The sequence below is a fragment of the Oncorhynchus keta genome, chromosome 30 (assembly GCF_023373465.1).
Source record: "Oncorhynchus keta strain PuntledgeMale-10-30-2019 chromosome 30, Oket_V2, whole genome shotgun sequence".
Lineage (NCBI taxonomy): Eukaryota > Metazoa > Chordata > Actinopteri > Salmoniformes > Salmonidae > Oncorhynchus > Oncorhynchus keta.
The window spans coordinates 30,544,585-30,569,584 of NC_068450.1; the positions used below are offsets into that span (position 1 = coordinate 30,544,585).

Consider the following 25,000-nt stretch of genomic DNA (forward strand, 5'->3'; position numbering starts at 1 on the left):
GGACCAAGGATGCATGCTGTGGACAAGAGTAGTCACTTCAATTAAATTGGGTGCTTTATACAGAAGTGTGTTTATCATTTATTTATAGGTATCGAGTTCTCACGTGTTTTCTGAAAAGCTAAAGTTTGCTTGTGCTGTGCAACTAGTCTATAACTTGACTTCTTGTCAAATGTGATGTCTACCACCCTCTATTGGATAAGTAAGGCAACTACACATCAATTTTACACTCTCCATCACTCATATTGAGTGAATTATTTAGTAGTAGGTTACATCCACAGTGAGTAGAATGACAGAAGCTTCTTTAGATGCAGGGCTGGTTACATCTGTCTGGTCCGACCATCAGGGGAGCAATAAAGCTGGTATTTTTACGAGAGCAGTCCAGAAATAGATTGTCAAGTCTGTTGTGTTGTCTTATATCAAACATAACAGGTCCATTATTCAGATTCATTCAGAGTGCATTTGAACATTTTATTCCAGATAGGCGGCCAAGAAGTGAATAAGATCATTTGTGACTTTAGACTAAACCACTACCTCACTTACATTTGAACAGCCATGCTGCCCATTGGCCACTCGTTGAGAACAGGTTCATTGTTCAGACTGAGGTCAGATGCAGAGTTACAGTCAGTGAACAGCTACACAACTAATGACAGTTCCCCTGTGAGAGCTGTGAAGAGACGAAGAAAGGAGAAAGAGAAGAGGAAGGAAGGAGAGGGGGAGGAGCTCTCTGCTTTCATATACAGAACTAAATGCAGAAGTGAGAGGTAGAGTGGAAAACGTATCTCAGACACCCAGAGAGAGAGAGATAGAGATAGAGAGAGAGAGAGAGAGAGAGAGAGAGAGAGAGAGAGGGGAAAGAGAAGCAGTCATGGCTCCTTGGATGAGGACCAACACGGAGCGGTATGGCGTAGGTAAGTAATCCACGCTCACCTGTGTAGGCCTCCATGTGTGTGTGTGTTTGCAGAAGGGTGATGGCCCTTCGCCCTGGCTTTCTCCATGACAGGATGTGGGCGGGTGTCAGCTAACAGACTCTAGCAGTATGAATCTGACAGTGTGACTATGTCTGCACAGTCATGAGGTAGAGATCACTGATAGACCTCTGTGTCGAGAGAAACAAAATGGCTGATTCAGACTTCATGACATGGCTGTCAGGAATCACTTCACGCATGATGGCAGTGGTTCAACTCGCGGACCTTTCCTAATCAGAAAGACTGATTCTATCACTGTCACTTTTCAGAAACATATTGCTCTTCAGATCAGGGTTTCTAGTTGCTGCAGTAGTTCTACATGTATTAGAAACTGATGACCTGAGAAGGGGAAGATGTTTCGGCTTTGTCCTTATCATGGGTAATCTCTTGATTGACCTGTTTGGCCTTAAAGAGCAGAGTGTTTGATATAGCTCAAACCTGACGCAATATGCAAAATAATATTGAATATGAAAAGTAACATGTATCATTGTGATCGTGTTAGATTGAAAACACAGGAAGTGCAGGAGGGAGGAAGTAGCATGAGGTTTCATAAATACAGCAACGCCACAGTAGTGTTCCTAACATCATGTGTACACAGACCTAGAAAACACAGTGTACAACCATATTATTACTGATAAACAAGATATGTATATATACATATATATAGATATACATAGATATTGGACATAGAAAGAGGTCTTGACATAGTTGTGCAACAGTGGAGGCTGGTGGGAGGAGCTATAGGAGGACAGGCTTATTGTAATGTCTGGAATGGTGTAAATGGATCAAACATGAAACCATGGGTTTGACTCAGTTCCATTTATTCCATTCCCATCCTCCTATAGCTCCTCCCACCAGCGTCCTCTGTTGTACAAACATATATAATTTTTTCTTTATCTAATCTAAACATGAGGAACAAGCATATATAAATGTCATAATAATAGTGAAAAGACCTCGCCCCCCAACAAGCAAAAAAAACAAAACAACATACTATCCTCTCCCTCCCCTGAACAATAAAGTCTGAGTGTTTTCTTGGGCTTAAGGGTGAAAACAAAAGGTAATGAATAGGTTTCTGTTATGTTCGCTCTGTTTTAGGGTCTCTCTCTGCGGTACACTGTATGACCCTCTCGTCTCTCTGTGTCTCCCCTAGTAATGTGGAATTTCATTGGCCTTGGAGAGAAGCAGCTGTCTCTGGAGATTGGGGACACGGTCCACATCCAGGAGACCTGCGAAGGTAAGGGAGCTGACTGGGAATGTACTGGTTTTACCGGGAATAATGTGGGATGTAAACTGGGAATAATGTGAGATGTAAACTGGGAATAATGTGGGATGTAAACTGAGAATAATGTGGGATGTAAACTGGGAATAATGTGGGATGTAAACTGGGAATAATGTGGGATGTAAACTGGGAATAATGTGGGATGTAAACTGGGAATAATGTGGAATGTAAACTGGGAATAATGTGGAATGTAAACTGGGAATAATGTGGGATGTAAACTGGGAATAATGTGGAATGTAAACTGGGAATAATGTGGGATGTAAACTGGGAATAATGTGGGATGTAAACTGGGAATAATGTGGGATGGAAACTGGGAATAATGTGGGATGGAAACTGGGAATAATGTGGGATGGAAACTGAGAATAATGTGGGATGTAACTGGGAATAATGTGGGATGTAAACTGGGAATAGTGTGGGATGTAAACTGGGAATAATGTGGGATGTAAACTGGGAATAATGTGGGATGTAAACTGGGAATAATGTGGATGTAAACTGGGAATAATGTGGGATGTAAACTGGGAATAATGTGGGATGTAAACTGGGAATAATGTGGGATGTAAACTGGGAATAATGTGGGATGTAAACTGAAAATAATGTGGTATGGAAACTGAGAATAATGTGGGATTTAAACTGGGAATAATGTCTGAATGTACACTGGGAATAATGTGGGATGTAAACTGAAAATAATGTGGTATGGAACCTGAGAATAATGTGGGATTTAAACTGGGAATAATGTCTAAATGTAAACTGGGAATAATGTGGGATGTAAACTGGGAATAATGTGGGATGTAAACTGGGAATAATGTGTGATGTAAACTGGGAATAATGTGGGATGTAAACTGGGAATAATGTGGGATGTAAACTGGGAATAATGTGGGATGTAAACTGGGAATAATGTGGGATGTAAACTGAAAATAATGTGGTATGGAAACTGAGAATAATGTGGGATTTAAACTGGGAATAATGTCTGAATGTACACTGGGAATAATGTGGGATGTAAACTGAAAATAATGTGGTATGGAACCTGAGAATAATGTGGGATTTAAACTGGGAATAATGTCTAAATGTAAACTGGGAATAATGTGGGATGTAAACTGGGAATAATGTGGGATGTAAACTGGGAATAATGTGGGATGTAAACTGGGAATAATGTGGGATGTAAACTGGCAATAATGTGGAATGGAACCTGGGAATAATGTGGGATGTAAACTGAAAATAATGTGGGATGGAACCTGAGAATAATGTGGGATTTAAACTGGGAATAATGTCTGAATGTACACTGGGAATAATGTGGGATTTAAACTGGGAATAATGTCTAAATGTACACTGGGAATAATGTGGGATGTAAACTGAAAATAATGTGGTATGGAACCTGAGAATAATGTGGGATTTAAACTGGGAATAATGTCTAAATGTAAACTGGCAATAATGTGGAATGTAAACTGAAAATAATGGGATGGAACCTGAGAATAATGTGGGATTTAAACTGGGAATAATGTGGGATGGAACCTAAATAATGTGGGATTTAAACTGGGAATAATGTGGGATGGAACCTGAGAATAATGTGGGATTTAAACTGGGAATAATGTGGGATGGAACCTGAGAATAATGTGGGATTTAAACTGGGAATAATGTGGGATGGAACCTGAGAATAATGTGGTATGTAAACTGGGAATAATGTGGATGGAACCTTAATGTGGGATTTAAACTGGGAATAATGTGGGATGGAACCTGAGAATAATGTAAACTGGGAATAATGTGGGATGTAAACTGGGAATAATGTGGGATGGAACCTGGGAATAATGTGGGATGTAAACTGGGAATAATGTGGGATGGAACCTAGAATAATGTGGTATGTAAACTGGGAATAATGTGGAACCTGAGAATAATGTGGGATTTAAACTGGGAATAATGTGGGATGGAACCTGAGAATAATGTGGGATTTAAACTGGGAATAATGTGGGATTTAAACTGGGAATAATGTGGAATTTAAACTGGGAATAATGTGGGATGTAAACTGGGAATAATGTGGGATGTAAACTGGGAATAATGTGGGATGTAAACTGGAATAATGTGGGATGTAAACTGGGAATAATGTGGGATGTAAACTGGGAATAATGTGGGATGTAAACTGAGAATAATGTGGGATGTAAACTGAAATAATGATTTAAACTGAATAATGTGGGATGGAACCTGAGAATAATGTGGATTTAAACTGGGAATAATGTGGGATGGAACCTGAGAATAATGTGGTATGTAAACTGGGAATAATGATGGAACCTGAGAATAATGTGGGATTTAAACTGGGAATAATGTGGGATGGAACCTGGAATAATGAAACTGGGAATAATGTGGGATTTAAACTGGGAATAATGTGGGCTGTAAACTGGGAATAATGTGGAATGTAAACTGGGAATAATGTGGAATGGAACCTGGGAATAATGTGGGATGTAAACTGGGAATAATGTGGGATGTAAACTGGGAATAATGTGGGATGTAAACTGGAATAATGTGGGATGTAAACTGAGAATAATGTGGGATGTAACCTGAGAACAATGTGCGATGAAATTGTGGAATATTGTGTGATGGAACCTGGGAATAACATGGGATGGAAACAAGGTCTATTGCGGGATGTAAACTGGGAATGTAAACTGGAATATAAACTGGGAATAATGTGGGATGTAAACTGGGAATGTGAACTGTATCCTGTGTTGTGACTTTACCCTGTGTTGTGACTGTATCATGTGTTGTGACTGTATCCTGTGTTGTGACTGTACCCTGTGTTGTGACTGTACCCTGTGTTGTGACTGTACCCTGTGTTGTGACTGTATCCTGTGTTGTGACTGTATCCTGTGTTGTGACTGTACCCTGTGTTGTGACTGTTCCCTGTGTTGTGACTGTACCCTGTGTTGTGACTGTACCCTGTGTTGTGACTGTACCCTGTGTTGTGACTGTACCCTGTGTTGTGACTGTATCCTGTGTTGTGACTGTACCCTGTGTTGTGACTGTACCCTGTGTTGTGACTGTATCCTGTGTTGTGACTGTATCCTGTGTTGTGACTGTATCCTGTGTTGTGACTGTACCCTGTGTTGTGCCTGTTCCCTGTGTTGTGACTGTACCCTGTGTTGTGACTGTACCCTGTGTTGTGACTGTACCCTGTGTTGTGACTGTACCCTGTGTTGTGACTGTATCCTGTGTTGTGACTGTACCCTGTTTTGTGACTGTACCCTGTGTTGTGACTGTATCCTGTGTTGTGACTGTACCCTGAGTTGTGACTGTACCCTGTGTTGTGACTGTACCCTGTGTTGTGACTTTACCCTTTGGTGTGACTTTATCCTGTGTTGTGACTTCATCCTGGGTTGTGACTGTATCCTGTTTTGTGACTCGATGCTGCTTTGTGACTGTATCCTTTGCTGTGACTGTACCCTGTGTTGTGACTGTATCATGTGTTTTGACTGTACCCTGTGTTGTGACTGTACCCTGTGTTGTGACTGTACCCTGTGTTGTGACTGTACCCTTTGGTGTGACTTTATCCTGTGTTGTGACTTCATCCTGGGTTGTGACTGTATCCTGTCTTGTGACTATATCCTGTGTTGTGACTGTACCCTATGTTGTGACTGTATCCTGTGTTTTGACTGTACCCTGTGTTGTGACTGTAACCTGCGTTGTGACTGTATCCTGTCTTGTGACTATATCCTGTGCTGTGACTGTACCCTGTGTTGTGACTGTATCCTGTCTTGTGACTATATCCTGTGTTGTGACTGTATCCTTTGTTGTGACTGTACCCTGTGTTGTGACTGTATCCTGTGTTGTGACTGTATCCTGTCTTGTGACTCGATGCTGCTTTGTGACTGTATCCTGTCTTGTGACTATATCCTGTGTCGTGACTGTACCCTGTGTTGTGACTTTATTCTGTCTTGTGACTGTATCCTGTGTTGCGACTGTACCCTGTGATGTGTCTGTACCCTGTGTTTGACTGTACCCTGTGTCGTGACTGTACCCTGTTTTCTCTGGTTGCAGGCTGGTATAAAGGCTACCTGGTCAGGAACAATGATCGACAGGTAAGACACAGCTGGTTAATTGATGACAGGATAGTTTGTTTGGATTTGAACAAAGTATCTCTCTACATACTCTCTCTCCATCTCCTCTACCTCCCCCCCCTTCTCTCCTTCACTCTCTACCTCCCTCCCTCTGCTCTCCCTCCTTCTCTACCTGCCTCCCTCCTCTCTCCCCTCTCTCTATCTACCTTTCTCTCCCCTCTCCCTATCTACCTCTCTCTCTCTCCCTCTCTATCTCCCTCTCTCTCCTCTCTCCCCTCTATCTACCCCTCTCTTCTCTCTCCCCTCTCTCTATCTACCTCTCTCCCCTTTTTCTATCTACCTCTCTCCTCTCTCTTTCTACCTCTCTCCATCTACCTCTCTCCCCTCTCTCTATCTACCCTCTCCCCTTTTTCTATCTACCTCTCTCCTCTCTCTTTCTACCTCTCTCCATCTACCTCTCTCCCCTCTCTCTATCTACCTCTCCCCCTTTTTCTATCTACCTCTCTCCTCTCTCTTTCTACCTCTCTCCATCTACCTCTCTCCCTCTCTCTATCTACCTCTCTCCCTCTCTACCTGCCTCCCTCCTCTATCTCCCTCTCTCTCCTCTCTCCCCTCCATCTACCTCTCTCCCCTCTCTCCATCTACCTCTCTCCATCTCTCTACCTGCCTCCCTCCTCTATCTCCCTCTCTCTCCTCTCTCCCCTCCATCTACCTCTCTCCCCTCTCTCTATCTACCTCTCTCCCTCTCTACCTGCCTCCCTCCTCTATCTCCTCTCTCCCTCCATATATTCAGGGCGCGTTTCCATCCAGCATTGTGCAGCTGAGGAAGGTCATCATTGAAAAGCGAGGGTGAGTGATGTGTGTGTGTGTGTGCGTGTGTGCGTGTGTGTGTGTGTGTGTGCGTGTGTGTGTGTGTGTGTGTGTGTGTGTGTGTGTGTGTGTGTGTGTGTGTGTGTGTGTGTGTGTGTGTGTGTGTGTGTGTGTGTGTGTGTGTGTGTGTGTGTGTGTGTGTGTGTGTGTGTGTGTGTGTGTGTGTGTGTGTGTGTGTGTGTGTGTGTGTGCGTGCGTGCGTGCCAGTAATATGTGGTATTTCCTCCACAGGGATCAGGAGGTGGTGTTGTCAGCAGAGATGCCCCTAGTGAAGGAGGTGACCACCACTCTGAGGGAGTGGGGAAGCATCTGGAAACAGCTCTACGTGGTAAACACTCCACACTTTGTGTGTGTGTGTGTTTGGTATATGTGTAAGTGCACGTGTGTGTGTAACAAGGTCTCTCTCTCCCTAGGCCAATAAGAAGAACCGTGTGGTGCAGGTCCAAGGGCTGATGTGGGATTTGATGGAATGGCGTTCCCAGCTCTTGTCTGGCACGTTGCCTAGCGACGAGTTCAAGGAGCTCAAACAGAAAGTCACCTCCAAGATCGACTATGGCAACAAGTATGGCCCATAAAACCCCTACTGAATCACTGAAATAGATCATTCTCATTTGAGGAACTCCATCTCTGTATCTGGCCGAGTGAGAAATCTTTCTCTCTCTTCCATAATCTCCTCCTCCTCCTCCTCCTCCTCCTCCTCCTCCTCCTCCTCCCCCTTCCTCTCTTCCAGGATCTTGGAGTTGGACCTGGTGGTGCGGGATGTGAACGGGAACATGCTGGACCCGGAAAACGCCAGCGTGATCAGCCTGTTCCGAGCCCACCAAGACGCCACCACCAAGATCAACGAACGCATCAAAGAGGAACAGGTCAGACAGAGAGTAAGAGAGGAACAGCTAACAGAACTAAGACAGAACTAAGACAGAACTAAGACAGAACTAAGACAGAACTAAGACAGCTAACAGAACTAAGACAGAACTAAGACAGAACTAAGACAGCTAACAGAACTAAGACAGAACTAAGACAGCTAACAGAACTAAGACAGAACTAAGACAGCTAACAGAACTAAGACAGAACTAAGACAGAACTAAGACAGAACTAAGACAGCTAACAGAACTAAGACAGAACTAAGACAGCTAACAGAACTAAGACAGAACTAAGACAGCTAACAGAACTAAGACAGAACTAAGACAGAACTAAGACAGCTAACAGAACGTGGTTGACAGGGCTAACAGGGTTGAAATTGGGAGAATAGTGACTGGAGTAAGATTGAGAGAGTTGACAGAGTAATGGAAAGGAGACAATGGTCATGCACTGTATTTTAGGAGTGTAGCCTTCTCTCCCTCTCTCTCTCTCACACACTCTCTCTCTCTCTCTCTCTCTCTCTCTCTCTCTCTCTCTCTCTCTCTCTCTCTCTCTCTCTCTCTCTCTCTCTCTCTCTCTCTCTCTCTCTCTCTCTCTCTCTCTCTCTCTCTCTCTCTCTCTCTCTCTCTCTCTCTCTCTCTCTCTCTCTCTCTCTCTCACTCTCTCTTCTGTAGTCCAACATTCAGACGGACCACTCAGTAATCTCGGCCCGGATCCAGTCCTCTCCCACTCACAGCCTCTATGTCTTTGTCCGGAACTTTGTCTGTCGGATCGGAGAGGATTCTGAACTCTTCATGTCCCTCTACGACCCCAACAAGCAGACCATCATCAGGTCTCTTTTTAAACATCCCTCTATCCTGCTTTCTTTTTTACATCTCTGCTTCGTTCATCCTGCCTTTCTCTCTCTCCACAGCTCTCCCCCACTTCTCTTTCTCCTCTTCTCCACATCTCCCTGTTTCTCTCTCTCTCCTCAGCCCTCTCCCACTTCTCTTTCTCCTCTTCTCCCCATCTCCCTGTTTCTCTCTCTCTCCTCAGCTCTCCCCCACTTCTCTTTCTCCTCTTCTCCCCATCTCCCTGTTTCTCTCTCTCTCCTCAGCCCTCTCCCACTTCTCTTTCTCCTCTTCTCCACATATCCCTGTTTTCTCTCTCTCCTCAGCCCTCTCCGACTTCTCTTTCTCCTCTTCTTCACATCTCCCTGTTTCTCTCTCTCTCCTCAGCCCTCTCCCACTTCTCTTTCTCCTCTTCTCCACATCTCCCTGTTTCTCTCTCTCTCCTCAGCCCTCTCCCACTTCTCTTTCTCCTCTTCTCCACATCTCCCTGTTTCTCTCTCTCTCCTCAGCCCTCTCCCACTTCTCTTTCTCCTCTTCTCCCCATCTCCCTGTTTCTCTCTCTCTCCTCAGCCCTCTCCCACTTCTCTTTCTCCTCTTCTCCCCATCTCCCTGTTTCTCTCTCTCTCCTCAGCCCTCTCTGACTTCTCTTTCTCCTCTTCTCCTCATCTCCCTGTTTCTCTCTCTCTCTCAGCCCTCTCCGACTTCTCTTTCTCCTCTTCTCCCCATCTCCCTGTTTCTCTCTCTCTCCTCAGCTCTCCCCCACTTCTCTTTCTCCTCTTCTCCACATCTCCCTGTTTCTCTCTCTCTCCTCAGCCCTCTCCCACTTCTCTTTCTCCTCTTCTCCTCATCTCCCTGTTTCTCTCTCTCTCCTCAGCTCTCCCCCACTTCTCTTTCTCCTCTTCTTCACATCTCCCTGTTTCTCTCTCTCTCCTCAGCCCTCTCCCACTTCTCTTTCTCCTCTTCTCCACATCTCCCTGTTTCTCTCTCTCTCCTCAGCCCTCTCCCACTTCTCTTTCTCCTCTTCTCCCCATCTCCCTGTTTCTCTCTCTCTCCTCAGCTCTCCCCCACTTCTCTTTCTCCTCTTCTCCCCATCTCCCTGTTTCTCTCTCTCTCCTCAGCCCTCTCCGACTTCTCTTTCTCCTCTTCTCCCCATCTCCCTGTTTCTCTCTCTCTCCTCAGCCCTCTCCGACTTCTCTTTCTCCTCTTCTCCCCATCTCCCTGTTTCTCTCTCTCTCCTCAGCCCTCTCCGACTTCTCTTTCTCCTCTTCTCTCCACATCTCCCTGTTTCTCTCTCTCTAATCAGCCCTCTCCGACTTCTCTTTCTCCTCTTCTCCCCATCTCCCTGTTTCTCTCTCTCTCCTCAGCCCTCTCCGACTTCTCTTTCTCCTCTTCTCCACATATCCCTGTTTCTCTCTCTCTCTCAGCCCTCTCCGACTTCTCTTTCTCCTCTTCTCCCCATCTCCCTGTTTCTCTCTCTCTCCTCAGCCCTCTCCGACTTCTCTTTCTCCTCTTCTCCACATCTCCCTGTTTCTCTCTCTCTCCTCAGCCCTCTCCCACTTCTCTTTCTCCTCTTCTCCACATCTCCCTGTTTCTCTCTCTCTCCTCAGCCCTCTCCCACTTCTCTTTCTCCTCTTCTCCACATATCCCTGTTTCTCTCTCTCTCCTCAGCCCTCTCCCACTTCTCTTTCTCCTCTTCTCCACATCTCCCTGTTTCTCTCTCTCTCCTCAGCCCTCTCCCACTTCTCTTTCTCCTCTTCTCCACATCTCCCTGTTTCTCTCTCTCTCCTCAGCCCTCTCCCACTTCTCTTTCTCCTCTTCTCCACATATCCCTGTTTCTCTCTCTCTCCTCAGCCCTCTCCGACTTCTCTTTCTCCTCTTCTCCCCATCTCCCTGTTTCTCTCTCTCTCCTCAGCCCTCTCCGACTTCTCTTTCTCCTCTTCTCCCCATCTCCCTGTTTCTCTCTCTCTCCTCAGCCCTCTCCGACTTCTCTTTCTCCTCTTCTCCCCATCTCCCTGTTTCTCTCTCTCTCCTCAGCCCTCTCCCACTTCTCTTTCTCCTCTTCTCCCCATCTCCCTGTTTCTCTCTCTCTCCTCAGCCCTCTCCGACTTCTCTTTCTCCTCTTCTCCCCATCTCCCTGTTTCTCTCTCTCTCCTCAGCCCTCTCCGACTTCTCTTTCTCCTCTTCTCCCCATCTCCCTGTTTCTCTCTCTCTCCTCAGCCCTCTCCGACTTCTCTTTCTCCTCTTCTCCCCATCTCCCTGTTTCTCTCTCTCTCCTCAGTCCTCTCCGACTTCTCTTTCTCCTCTTCTCCCCATCTCCCTGTTTCTCTCTCTCTCCCTCAGCCCTCTCCGACTTCTCTTTCTCCTATTCTCCCCATCTCCCTGTTTCTCTCTCTCTCCTCAGCCCTCTCCCACTTCTCTTTCTCCTCTTCTCCACATCTCCCTGTTTCTCTCTCTCTCCTCAGCCCTCTCCCACTTCTCTTTCTCCTCTTCTCCACATCTCCCTGTTTCTCTCTCTCTCCTCAGCCCTCTCCGACTTCTCTTTCTCCTCTTCTCCCCATCTCCCTGTTTCTCTCTCTCTCCTCAGCCCTCTCCCACTTCTCTTTCTCCTCTTCTCCCCATCTCCCTGTTTCTCTCTCTCTCCTCAGCCCTCTCCCACTTCTCTTTCTCCTCTTCTCCCCATCTCCCTGTTTCTCTCTCTCTCCTCAGCCCTCTCCGACTTCTCTTTCTCCTCTTCTCCACATCTCCCTGTTTCTCTCTCTCTCCTCAGCCCTCTCCGACTTCTCTTTCTCCTCTTCTCCCCATCTCCCTGTTTTCTCTCTCTCCTCAGTCCTCTCCGACTTCTCTTTCTCCTCTTCTCCCCATCTACCTGTTTCTCTCTCTCTCCTCAGCCCTCTCCCACTTCTCTTTCTCCTCTTCTCCACATCTCCCTGTTTCTCTCTCTCTCCTCAGCCCTCTCCGACTTCTCTTTCTCCTCTTCTCCCCATCTCCCTGTTTCTCTCTCTCTCCTCAGCCCTCTCCGACTTCTCTTTCTCCTCTTCTCCACATCTCCCTGTTTCTCTCTCTCTCTCAGCCCTCTCCGACTTCTCTTTCCCCTCTTCTCCCCATCTCCCTGTTTCTCTCTCTCTCCTCAGCCCTCTCCCACTTCTCTTTCTCCTCTTCTCCACATCTTCTGTTTCTCTCTCTCTCCTCAGCCCTCTCCGACTTCTCTTTCTCCTCTTCTCCCCATCTCCCTGTTTCTCTCTCTCTCCTCAGCCCTCTCCGACTTCTCTTTCTCCTCTTCTCCCCATCTCCCTGTTTCTCTCTCTCTCCTCAGCCCTCTCCGACTTCTCTTTCTCCTCTTCTTCACATCTCCCTGTTTCTCTCTCTCTCCTCAGTCCTCTCCGACTTCTCTTTCTCCTCTTCTCCCCATCTCCCTGTTTCTCTCTCTCTCCTCAGCCCTCTCCGACTTCTCTTTCTCCTATTCTCCCCATCTCCCCTGTTTCTCTCTCTCTCTCCTCAGCCCTCTCCGACTTCTCTTTCTCCTCTTCTCCCCATCTCCCTGTTTCTCTCTCTCTCCTCAGCCCTCTCCCACTTCTCTTTCTCCTCTTCTCCACATCTCCCTGTTTCTCTCTCTCTCCTCAGCCCTCTCCCACTTCTCTTTCTCCTCTTCTCCCCATCTCCCTGTTTCTCTCTCTCTCCTCAGCCCTCTCCCACTTCTCTTTCTCCTCTTCTCCACATCTCCCTGTTTCTCTCTCTCTCCTCAGCCCTCTCCCACTTCTCTTTCTCCTCTTCTCCCCATCTCCCTGTTTCTCTCTCTCTCCTCAGCCCTCTCCCACTTCTCTTTCTCCTCTTCTCCACATCTCCCTGTTTCTCTCTCTCTCCTCAGCCCTCTCCGACTTCTCTTTCTCCTCTTCTCCACATCTCCCTGTTTTCTCTCTCTCCTCAGTCCTCTCCGACTTCTCTTTCTCCTCTTCTCCCCATCTACCTGTTTCTCTCTCTCTCCTCAGCCCTCTCCCACTTCTCTTTCTCCTCTTCTCCACATCTCCCTGTTTCTCTCTCTCTCCTCAGCCCTCTCCGACTTCTCTTTCTCCTCTTCTCCACATCTCCCTGTTTCTCTCTCTCTCCTCAGCCCTCTCCGACTTCTCTTTCTCCTCTTCTCCCCATCTCCCTGTTTTCTCTCTCTCCTCAGCCCTCTCCCACTTCTCTTTCTCCTCTTCTCCCCATCTCCTGTTTCTCTCTCTCTCCTCAGCCCTCCCCCACTTCTCTTTCTCCTCTTCTCCCCATCTCCCTGTTTCTCTCTCTCTCCTCAGCCCTCTCCGACTTCTCTTTCTCCTCTTCTCCCCATCTCCCTGTTTCTCTCTCTCTCCTCAGCCCTCTCCCACTTCTCTTTCTCCTCTTCTCCACATATCCCTGTTTCTCTCTCTCTCCTCAGCCCTCTCCCACTTCTCTTTCTCCTCTTCTCCCCATCTCCCTGTTTCTCTCTCTCTCCTCAGCCCTCTCCGACTTCTCTTTCTCCTCTTCTCCCCATCTCCCTGTTTCTCTCTCTCTCCTCAGCCCTCTCCGACTTCTCTTTCTCCTCTTCTCCCCATCTCCCTGTTTTTCTCTCTCTCCTCAGCCCTCTCCCACTTCTCTTTCTCCTCTTCTCCCCATCTCCCTGTTTCTCTCTCTCTCCTCAGCCCTCTCCGACTTCTCTTTCTCCTCTTCTCCCCATCTCCCTGTTTCTCTCTCTCTCCTCAGCCCTCTCCACTTCTCTTTCTCCTCTTCTCCACATATCCCTGTTTCTCTCTCTCTCCTCAGCCCTCTCCGACTTCTCTTTCTCCTCTTCTCCACATCTCCCTGTTTCTCTCTCTCTCCTCAGCCCTCTCCGACTTCTCTTTCTCCTCTTCTCCACATCTCCCTGTTTCTCTCTCTCTCCTCAGCCCTCTCCGACTTCTCTTTCTCCTCTTCTCCACATCTCCCTGTTTCTCTCTCTCTCCTCAGCCCTCTCCGACTTCTCTTTCCCCTCTTCTCCCCATCTCCCTGTTTCTCTCTCTCTCCTCAGCCCTCTCCCACTTCTCTTTCTCCTCTTCTTCACATCTCCCTGTTTCTCTCTCTCTCCTCAACCCTCTCCGACTTCTCTTTCTCCTCTTCTCCCCATCTCCCTGTTTCTCTCTCTCTCCTCAGCCCTCTCCGACTTCTCTTTCTCCTCTTCTCCCCATCTCCCTGTTTCTCTCTCTCTCCTCAGCCCTCTCCGACTTCTCTTTCTCCTCTTCTTCACATCTCCCTGTTTCTCTCTCTCTCCTCAGCCCTCTCCGACTTCTCTTTCTCCTCTTCTCCACATCTCCCTGTTTCTCTCTCTCTCCTCAGCCCTCTCCGACTTCTCTTTCTCCTCTTCTCCCCATCTCCCTGTTTCTCTCTCTCTCCTCAGCCCTCTTCTCTTTCTCCTCTTCTCCACATCTCCCTGTTTCTCTCTCTCTCCTCAGTCCTCTCCGACTTCTCTTTCTCCTCTTCTCCCCATCTCCCTGTTTCTCTCTCTCTCCTCAGCCCTCTCCGACTTCTCTTTCTCCTCTTCTCCCCATCTCCCTGTTTCTCTCTCTCTCCTCAGCCCTCTCCGACTTCTCTTTCTCCTCTTCTTCACATCTCCCTGTTTCTCTCTCTCTCCTCAGCCCTCTCCCACTTCTCTTTCTCCTCTTCTCCCCATCTCCCTGTTTTCTCTCTCTCCTCAGCCCTCTCCCACTTCTCTTTCTCTCTCTTCTCCACATCTCCCTGTTTCTCTCTCTCTCCTCAGCCCTCTCCCACTTCTCTTTCTCCTCTTCTCCCCATCTCCCTGTTTTCTCTCTCTCCTCAGCCCTCTCCCACTTCTCTTTCTCCTCTTCTCCACATCTCCCTGTTTCTCTCTCTCTCCTCAGCCCTCTCCGACTTCTCTTTCTCCTCTTCTCCACATCTCCCTGTTTCTCTCTCTCTCCTCAGCCCTCTCCCACTTCTCTTTCTCCTCTTCTCCACATATCCCTGTTTCTCTCTCTCTCCTCAGCTCTCCCCACTTCTCTTTCTCCTCTTCTCCACATCTCCCTGTTTCTCTCTCTCTCCTCAGCCCTCTCCGACTTCTCTTTCTCCTCTTCTCCACATATCCCTGTTTCTCTCTCTCTCCTCAGCCCTCTCCGACTTCTCTTTCTCCTCTTCTCCACATATCCCTGTTTCTCTCTCTCTCCTCAGCCCTCTCCACTTCTCTTTCTCCTCTTCTCCACATCTCCCTGTTTTCTCTCTCTCCTCAGCCCTCTCCGACTTCTCTTTCTCCTCTTCTCCACATCTCCCTGTTTCTCTCTCTCTCCTCAGCCCTCTCCCACTTCTCTTTCTCCTCTTCTCCACATCTCCCTGTTTCTCTCTCTCTCCTCAGCCCTCTCCGACTTCTCTTTCTCCTCTTCTCCACATCTCCCTGTTTCTCTCTCTCTCCTCAGCCCTCTCCGACTTCTCTTTCCCCTCTTCTCCCCATCTACCTGTTTCTCTCTCTCTCTCCTCAGCCCTCTCCCACTTCTCTTTCTCCTCTTCTTCACATCTCCCTGTTTCTCTCTCTCTCCTCAGCCCTCTCCGACTTCTCTTTCTCCTCTTCTCCCCATCTCCCTGTTTCTCTCTCTCTCCTCAGCCCTCTCCGACTTCTCTTTCTCCTCTTCTCCCCATCTCCCTGTTTCTCTCTCTCTCCTCAGCCCTCTCCGACTTCTCTTTCTCCTCTTCTCCCCATCTCCCTGTTTCTCTCTCTCTCCTCAGCCCTCTCCGACTTCTCTTTCTCCTCTTCTCCCCATCTCCCTGTTTCTCTCTCTCTCCTCAGCCCTCTCCGACTTCTCTTTCTCCTCTTCTCCCCATCTCCCTGTTTTTCTCTCTCTCCTCAGCCCTCTCCCACTTCTCTTTCTCCTCTTCTCCACATCTCCCTGTTTCTCTCTCTCTCCTCAGTCCTCTCCGACTTCTCTTTCTCCTCTTCTCCCCATCTCCCTGTTTCTCTCTCTCTCCTCAGCCCTCTCCGACTTCTCTTTCTCCTCTTCTCCCCATCTCCCTGTTTCTCTCTCTCTCCTCAGCCCTCTCCGACTTCTCTTTCTCCTCTTCTCCCCATCTCCCTGTTTCTCTCTCTCTCCTCAGCCCTCTCCCACTTCTCTTTCTCCTCTTCTCCCCATCTCCCTGTTTTCTCTCTCTCCTCAGCCCTCTCCCACTTCTCTTTCTCCTCTTCTCCCCATCTCCCTGTTTCTCTCTCTCTCCTCAGCCCTCTCCCACTTCTCTTTCTCCTCTTCTCCACATATCCCTGTTTCTCTCTCTCTCCTCAGCTCTCCCCCACTTCTCTTTCTCCTCTTCTCCACATCTCCCTGTTTCTCTCTCTCTCCCTCAGCCCTCTCCGACTTCTCTTTCTCCTCTTCTCCCCATCTCCCTGTTTCTCTCTCTCTCCTCAGCCCTCTCCGACTTCTCTTTCTCCTCTTCTCCACATCTCCCTGTTTCTCTCTCTCTCCTCAGCCCTCTCCCACTTCTCTTTCTCCTCTTCTCCACATCTCCCTGTTTTCTCTCTCTCCTCAGCCCTCTCCGACTTCTCTTTCTCCTCTTCTCCACATCTCCCTGTTTCTCTCTCTCTCCTCAGCCCTCTCCCACTTCTCTTTCTCCTCTTCTCCACATCTCCCTGTTTCTCTCTCTCTCCTCAGCCCTCTCCGACTTCTCTTTCTCCTCTTCTCCACATCTCCCTGTTTCTCTCTCTCTCCTCAGCCCTCTCCGACTTCTCTTTCCCCTCTTCTCCCCATCTCCCTGTTTCTCTCTCTCTCCTCAGCCCTCTCCCACTTCTCTTTCTCCTCTTCTTCACATCTCCCTGTTTCTCTCTCTCTCCTCAGCCCTCTCCGACTTCTCTTTCTCCTCTTCTCCCCATCTCCCTGTTTCTCTCTCTCTCCTCAGCCCTCTCCGACTTCTCTTTCTCCTCTTCTCCCCATCTCCCTGTTTCTCTCTCTCTCCTCAGCCCTCTCCGACTTCTCTTTCTCCTCTTCTTCACATCTCCCTGTTTCTCTCTCTCTCCTCAGCCCTCTCCGACTTCTCTTTCTCCTCTTCTCCACATCTCCCTGTTTCTCTCTCTCTCCTCAGCCCTCTCCGACTTCTCTTTCTCCTCTTCTCCCCATCTCCCTGTTTCTCTCTCTCTCCTCAGCCCTCTCCCACTTCTCTTTCTCCTCTTCTCCACATCTCCCTGTTTCTCTCTCTCTCCTCAGCCCTCTCCGACTTCTCTTTCTCCTCTTCTCCCCATCTCCCTGTTTCTCTCTCTCTCCTCAGCCCTCTCCCACTTCTCTTTCTCCTCTTCTCCCCATCTCCCTGTTTCTCTCTCTCTCCTCAGCCCTCTCCGACTTCTCTTTCTCCTCTTCTTCACATCTCCCTGTTTCTCTCTCTCTCCTCAGCCCTCTCCCACTTCTCTTTCTCCTCTTCTCCCCATCTCCCTGTTTTCTCTCTCTCCTCAGCCCTCTCCCACTTCTCTTTCTCCTCTTCTCCACATCTCCCTGTTTCTCTCTCTCTCCTCAGCCCTCTCCCACTTCTCTTTCTCCTCTTCTCCCCATCTCCCTGTTTCTCTCTCTCTCCTCAGCCCTCTCCCACTTCTCTTTCTCCTCTTCTCCACATCTCCCTGTTTCTCTCTCTCTCCTCAGCCCTCTCCGACTTCTCTTTCTCCTCTTCTCCCCATCTCCCTGTTTTTCTCTCTCTCCTCAGCCCTCTCCCACTTCTCTTTCTCCTCTTCTCCACATATCCCTGTTTCTCTCTCTCTCCTCAGCTCTCCCCCACTTCTCTTTCTCCTCTTCTCCCCATCTCCCTGTTTCTCTCTCTCTCCTCAGCCCTCTCCGACTTCTCTTTCTCCTCTTCTCCACATCTCCCTGTTTCTCTCTCTCTCCTCAGCCCTCTCCCACTTCTCTTTCTCCTCTTCTCCCCATCTCCCTGTTTCTCTCTCTCTCCTCAGCCCTCTCCCACTTCTCTTTCTCCTCTTCTCCCCATCTCCCTGTTTCTCTCTCTCTCCTCAGCCCTCTCCGACTTCTCTTTCTCCTCTTCTCCACATCTCCCTGTTTCTCTCTCTCTCCTCAGCCCTCTCCGACTTCTCTTTCTCCTCTTCTCCACATCTCCCTGTTTCTCTCTCTCTCCTCAGCCCTCTCCCACTTCTCTTTCTCCTCTTCTCCACATCTCCCTGTTTTCTCTCTCTCCTCAGCCCTCTCCGACTTCTCTTTCTCCTCTTCTCCCCATCTCCCTGTTTCTCTCTCTCTCCCCAGCCCTCTCCGACTTCTCTTTCTCCTATTCTTCACATCTCCCTGTTTCTCTCTCTCTCCTCAGCCCTCTCCGACTTCTCTTTCTCCTAATCTCCACATCTCCCTGTTTCTCTCTCTCTCCTCAGCTCTCCCCCACTTCTCTTTCTCCTCTTCTCCACATCTCCCTGTTTCTCTCTCTCTCCTCAGCTCTCCCCACTTCTCTTTCTCCTCTTCTCCACATCTCCCTGTTCTGTTTTTCTCTCTCTCCTCAGCCCTCTCCGACTTCTCTTTCTCCTCTTCTCCCCATCTCCCTGTTTCTCTCTCTCTCCTCAGCTCTCCCCCACTTCTCTTTCTCCTCTTCTCCACATCTCCCTGTTTCTCTCTCTCTCCTCAGCCCTCTCCCACTTCTCTTTCTCCTCTTCTCCCCATCTCCCTGTTTCTCTCTCTCTCCTCAGCTCTCCCCCACTTCTCTTTCTCCTCTTCTCCCCATCTCCCTGTTTCTCTCTCTCTCCTCAGCCCTCTCCGACTTCTCTTTCTCCTCTTCTCCCCATCTCCCTGTTTCTCTCTCTCTCCTCAGCCCTCTCCGACTTCTCTTTCTCCTCTTCTCCCCATCTCCCTGTTTCTCTCTCTCTCCTCAGCCCTCTCCGACTTCTCTTTCTCCTCTTCTCCCCATCTCCCTGTTTCTCTCTCTCTCCTCAGCCCTCTCCCACTTCTCTTTCTCCTCTTCTCCACATATCCCTGTTTCTCTCTCTCTCCTCAGCCCTCTCCCACTTCTCTTTCTCCTCTTCTCCACATCTCCCTGTTTCTCTCTCTCTCCTCAGCCCTCTCCCAGCTCTCTTTCTCCTCTTTTCTTACCCCCACCCCCCATTTTCCATATATGTTTTTATTCCTGTACTGAAGTCACAGTTAATGATCAACACAGAAGGCTGCACATAGAAAGGCAGAGCTTGACTGGCAGCTTTCAGAGCTCTGACACCAGGAATGTTGATAGCTGTCTTTCTCTCTCAGTCCTTTTCTCTTCCTCTCTTCCCCTTAGCCACATTTCCCCCTGTTCTCAACATGGTTGCTGTCTAACCTAATGTACATACTATTTAAATATTATGGTAGAAATTCAGAAAATAGAGAGGCAATGCTTGACTGACAGCTAATGGTGATAGCTGTCTATTACTGTCAGAGCGACAGATCTAGGCTCTCCTTCCTCTCTCATCCATGCCAGAGTATTACGGCTGGTATGTGACATTCTCCATCGTGGCCACAGTGCCCGAAGGCCTCCTTCTGTCAAACTGTGACAGGGATATTTTGGGAAGGTGTCAGCTTTGGAAACCTTAGCAACATATCCCTACTGTACACTTTAAGCAGATTGATAGTCAGTCAGTCTCTGCTGGCCAAGAAGACTTATATTTAGGAGAAAGCAATGTATTATAAAGCATCCCAGTCGCTATGTAGGCCCTATGCACATTTATTTTTCTGTGAATTCATCCCGTATGAGCATTTCTATCAGTGGATGATGCGTTGGAGGTATACTTCAGGATTTTGGCAATGAAGCCCTTTATTTCAGGTGAACTCAGCTTGAGGGAAGTTGCCAGCTAGCGTTAGCGCAATTGGTAACTGGTGTTAGCGCAATGACTGGATGTCTATGGTGACTGCTACCATGCTAGTACAGTAGATACCATAGACTTCCAGTCATTGAGCTAGTTAGCAACTTCATTCATACTGGATGCAGAGACATAAACATGGTATCCGTGAGTTTCTCTAACTGGCCCCATTAGCAAATTCCCAGAGTATCCTTTTAAGATTCCTTTTGAGTGTGTATTAATTGTTTCTGCTTCTTGTTAATCCGTTCCATGGCCTCCCTCTACAGTGAGAACTACCTGGTTCGCTGGGGCAGTAAAGGCTTTCCTAGGGAGGTTGAAATGCTGAACAACTTGAAGGTGGTCTTTACAGTAAGTTACCACTAGAGAGCACTGTTTGATGCATTTCTTGTCCGTATCCATTTTTTTTTTTTTTTTTTTTAACCTTTATTTAACCAGGCAAGTCAGTTAAGAATATATTCTTATTTTCAATGATGGCCTGGGAACAGTGGGTTAACTGCCTGTTCAGGGGCAGAACGACAGATTTGTACTTTGTCAACTCGGGGGTTTGAACTCGCAACCTTCCGGTTACTAGTCCAACGCTCTAACCACTAGGCTACGCTGCCGCCCCAGTTATGGAGGTGCCATCAAATAATTTAGGTCAGTGGCTCTCAACTAGGTTTGCCTCATGACCCAAATTTAACCAGGTTGCATCAATATTCCAATTGCGGGAGGGGAAATCACAACCCACCAGTTGAGAAATGCTAATTCAGTAAATGTATGCTCTGTGCATATACATGTTTTTGATTTTGAAAACCTCCCTCCCTTCCTCCAGGACTTGGGTAATAAGGACTTGAACAGAGAGAAGATCTACCTGATCTGTCAGATAGTGAGAGTGGGTCGTATGGAACTGAAGGAGACCAACACCAAGAAGTGTACCCAGGGCCTCCGCAGGCCCTTTGGAGTGGCAGGTAGGTACTAGTGTATGGCATGGGGCAGTGGGCATGGTGCAGTGGGCATGGGGTAGTGGGCAGTGGGCATGGTGTAGTGGGCATGGGGCAGTGGGCATGGGGTAGTGGGCATGGGGTAGTGGGCAGTGGGCATGGGGTAGCGGGCATGGGGTAGTGGGCATGGGGTAGTGGGCAGTGGGCATGGGGTAGTGGGCATGGGGTAGTGGGCAGTGGGCATGGGGTAGTGGGCATGGGGCATGGGGTAGTGGGCATGGGGTAGTGGGCAGTGGGCATGGGGTAGTGGGCATGGGGCAGTGGGCATGGGGTAGTGGGCATGGGGTATTGGGCAGTGGGCATGGGGTAGTGGGCATGGGGCAGTGGGCATGGGGTAGTGGGCAGTGGGCATGGGGCATGGGGCATGGGGTAGTGGGCATGGGGCAGTGGGGCATGGGGTAGTGGGCATGGGGTAGTGGGCATGGGGCAGTGGGGCATGGGGTAGTGGGCAGTGGGCATGGGGCATGGAGCAGTGGGCATGGAGTAGTGGGCAGTGGGCATGGGGCAGTGGGCATGGGGTAGTGGGCATGGGGCAGTGGGCATGGAGTAGTGGGCAGTGGGCATGGGGCAGTGGGCATGGGGCATGGGGCAGTGGGCATGGGGCAGTGGACATGGGGCAGGGGGCATGGGGCAGTGGGCATGGGGCAGTGGGCATGGGGCAGTGGGCATGGCACAGTGGGCAGTGGGCATGGGGCAGTGGGCATGGGGCAGTGGGCATGGGGCATGGGGCAGTGGGAATAGGGCATGGGTCAGTGGGCATGGGGCAGTGGGCATGGGGCAGTGGGAATGGGGCAGTGGGAATAGTGCATGGGGCAGTGGGCATGGGGCAGTGGGCATGGGGCAGTGGGCAGGGGGCAGTGGGCAGGGGGCAGTGGGCAGGGGGAGTGGGCATGGGGCAGTGGGCATGGGGCAGTGGGCATGGGGTAGTGGGCATGGGGTAGTGGGCATGGGGCAGTGGGCATGGGGTAGTGGGCAGTAGGCATGGGGCATGGGGCAGTGGGCATGGGGCAGTGGGCATGGGGCAGTGGGGCATGGGGTAGTCGGCATGGGGTAGTGGGCATGGGACAGTGGGGCATGGGGTAGTGGGCAGTGGGCATGGGGCATGGAGCAGTGGGCATGGGGCAGTGGGCGTGGGGTAGTGGGCATGGGGCAGTGGGCATGGGGCAGTGGGCATGGAGTAGTGGGCAGTGGGCATGGGGCAGTGGGCATGGGCCATGGGGCAGTGGGCATGGGGAATGGGGCATGGGACAGTGGGGCATGGGGTAGTGGGCAGTGGGCATGGGGCATGGAGCAGTGGGCATGGGGCAGTGGGCGTGGGGTAGTGGGCATGGGGCAGTGGGCATGGGGCAGTGGGCATGGAGTAGTGGGCAGTGGGCATGGGGCAGTGGGCATGGGCCATGGGGCAGTGGGCATGGGGAATGGGGCAGTGGGCATGGGGCAGGGGGCATGGGGCAGTGGGCATGGGGCAGTGGGCATGGGGCAGTGGGCATGGGGCAGTGGGAATAGGGCATGGGGCAGTGGGAATAGGGCATGGGTCAGTGGGCATGGGGCAGTGGGAATGGGGCAGTGGGAATAGGGCATGGGGCAGTGGGAATAGGGCATGTGTCAGTGGGCATGGGTCAGTGGGCATGGGGCAGTGGGAATGGGGCAGTGGGAATGGGGCATGGGGCAGTGGGCATGGGGCAGTGGGCATGGGGCAGTGGGCATGGGGCAGTGGGCAGGGGGCAGTGGGCAGGGGGCAGTGGGCAGGGGGCGGGGGGCAGGGGGCAGGGGAAGGGGGCATGGGGCAGTGGGCATTGGGCAATGGGGCAGGGGGCAGGGGGCAATGGGGCAGGGGCATGGGGCAGGGGGCAGTAGGCAGTGGGCATGGAGCAGTGGGCAGGGGGCAGTGGGCATGGAGCAGTGGGCATGGAGCAGTGGGCATGGAGCAGTGGGCAGGGGGCAGTGGGCATGGAGCAGTGGGCAGGGGGCAGTGGGCATGGAGCAGTGGGCAGGGGGCAGTGGGCATGGAGCAGTGGGCAGGGGGCAGTGGGCAGGGGGCAGTGGGCAGGGGGCAGTGGGCATGGAGTGGGCAGGGGGCAGTGGGCAGGGGGCAGTAGGCAGTGGGCATGGAGCATTGGGCATGGAGCATTGGGCAGGGGCAGTGGACAGTGGGCAGTGGGCAGGGGCAATGGGCATGGAGCAGTGGGCAGGGGGCAGTGGGCATGGAGCAGTGGGCATGGAGCAGTAGGCAGTGGGCAGTGGGCAGGGGGCAATGGGCATGGAGCAGTGGGCAGGGGGCAGTGGGCAGGGGGCAGTGGGCAGGGGGCAGTAGGCAGTGGGCATGGAGCAGTGGGCATGGGGCAGTGGACATGGAGCAGTGGGCAGGGGGCAGTAGGCAGTGGGCATGGGGCAGTGGGCAGGGGGCATGGGGCATTGGGCAGGGGGCAGTGGGCAGGGGGCATGGGGCATGGGGCAGTGGGCAGGGGGCATGGGGCATGGGGCAGTGGGCAGGGGGCATGTGGCATTGGGCAGGGGCATGGGGCAGTGGGCATTGGGCAATGGGGCAGTGGGCAGGGGGCAATGGGGCAGGGGGCAGTGGGCATGGAGCAGTGGGCATGGAGCAGTAGGCAGTGGGCATGGGGCAGTGGGCAGGGGGCAGTGGGCAATGGGGCAGTGGGCATGGAGCAGTGGGCAGGGGGCAGTGGGCAGGGGGCAGTGGGCAGGGGGCAGTAGGCAGTGGGCATGGGGCAGTGGGCAGGGGGCAGTAGGCAGTGGGCATGGAGCAGTGGGCATGGGGCAGTGGGCATGGGGCAGTGGGCAGGGGGCAGAAGGCAGTGGGCATGGGGCAGTGGGCAGGGGGCAGTGGGCAGGGGGCATGGGGCAGGGGGCAGGGGGCAGTGGGCAGGGGGCATGGGGCAGTGGGCATGGGGCAGTGGGCAGGGGGCAGGGGGCAGTGGGCAGGGGGCAGGGGGCATGGGGCAGTGGGCAGGGGGCAGGGGGCAGGGGGCAGTGGGCAGGGGGCATGGGGCATGGGGCAGTGGGCAGTGGGCATGGGGCAGTGGGCATTGGGCAATGGGGCAGTGGGCAGGGGGCTATGGGGCAGGGGGCAGGGGGCAATGGGGCAGTGGGCAGGGGGCAATGGGGCAGGGGGCAGGGGGCAGTGTTAACAACATTTTGAATTGGGATCCACTGATGCTGGTCACAATATGAATATTTAATATTGTTTACTAAGTGGATCAAAGAAAATGTCTTATTAAAACACTACATTACATTTCTTCCTGTCTGCAGTGATGGACATCAGTGACATCATCAAAGGAAAGATAGAGTGTGATGAGGAGAAGCAGCATTTCATCCCTTTCTTTCCGTAAGTCCTCCCTGCTTCACCCTCTCCTCCTCTCTCCCTCCATCCCTACCCATTTTAGTTGTTGTCATGTAGTTTAAATGTGTGTGTATGTGGGGGGGGGGGGTGCAGGGTCGTGGCAGAGAATGACTTCCTTCACCCCCTGCTGAACAAGGTGACAGCGTCACGAGGAGACAGTGGAGGACAAGGTAGAACATCTCACACTCATGGAAACACTTGCTATTGTGCCAACAACCACTGCATTATCAATGCTTGGTCCTCTATCCTCCCCACTACGGGGTGAAGTTTCCCCTTATCCCCTAGGTACAGATCTAGCAGCACCTTCCCCTCCCCCAATCCTAACCATTGGTGTGGGTAATGCAAAACTGACCCAAGATCAGCGTCCAGAGGCATCTTTACCCTACTCCGTAATCCCTCCAGGTCTATGGGTGACGATGAAGGCCCTGGTGGGTGACATCGTCCAGATCCGTAAGGAGTACCCCCACCTGGTGGACCGCAGCACGGTGGTGGCCCGTAAACTGGGCTTCCCAGAGATCATCATGCCGGGGGACATCCGCAACGACATCTACCTGACGCTGTGGGCCGGGGACTTTGACAAGTACAACAAGACCAGCCAGAAGAACATGGAGGTCATCATGATGGTGTGTGACGAGGAGGGCAAGATTGTGTCGGTGAGTTGGGGGGGTCATCTGGAGGTTGGCCAACTATTTCAGCGCTGTATTCTCCTTTGTATTGGATGTCATATGGTTCTGAGTTGTTGGGTTAGATGTAATATATTGTGGACAGACCACGCTAAAATACATGGTGCCGTGGATCTGTCTTGATACAACACGATGCATGAGATCAGTAGCCGTTACTTGGGTTTTTTGTTCCTGGTTATTTGGACAAATCACATTGTTTTAGCATCTTCGGAACATCTGAAGGGGAGGGGACATTCGGCCCGTAACATGCAGAGAGAGAGGATGGAGCTCTGCCTCACAGTTCTTAACACGTATGGACCCAGAACTTCATCGGGCGGCAGGGTAGCCTAGTGGTTAGAGCGT

The 25,000-nt window shown here is 50.8% G+C and overlaps 1 protein-coding gene across 1 annotated transcript in view; it reads left to right on the forward strand.

Moving 5' to 3' along the window:
- The first annotated feature begins 740 nt into the window (after window positions 1-740).
- The window catches only part of LOC118374637 (dedicator of cytokinesis protein 2-like), a 179,954-nt gene continuing 155,694 nt past the window's right edge, over window positions 741-25,000 (forward strand). The window contains exons 1-13 of the mRNA XM_052488215.1: window positions 741-908; window positions 2,116-2,199; window positions 6,265-6,305; window positions 7,078-7,133; window positions 7,386-7,482; window positions 7,568-7,716; window positions 7,885-8,020; window positions 8,690-8,847; window positions 19,901-19,982; window positions 20,446-20,581; window positions 23,885-23,960; window positions 24,069-24,145; window positions 24,378-24,628. Of these exons, the coding sequence (XP_052344175.1) occupies window positions 866-908; window positions 2,116-2,199; window positions 6,265-6,305; window positions 7,078-7,133; window positions 7,386-7,482; window positions 7,568-7,716; window positions 7,885-8,020; window positions 8,690-8,847; window positions 19,901-19,982; window positions 20,446-20,581; window positions 23,885-23,960; window positions 24,069-24,145; window positions 24,378-24,628 (1,386 nt within the window). The 5' untranslated portion in view covers window positions 741-865. The remainder of the gene's footprint in view (window positions 909-2,115; window positions 2,200-6,264; window positions 6,306-7,077; window positions 7,134-7,385; window positions 7,483-7,567; window positions 7,717-7,884; window positions 8,021-8,689; window positions 8,848-19,900; window positions 19,983-20,445; window positions 20,582-23,884; window positions 23,961-24,068; window positions 24,146-24,377; window positions 24,629-25,000) is intronic.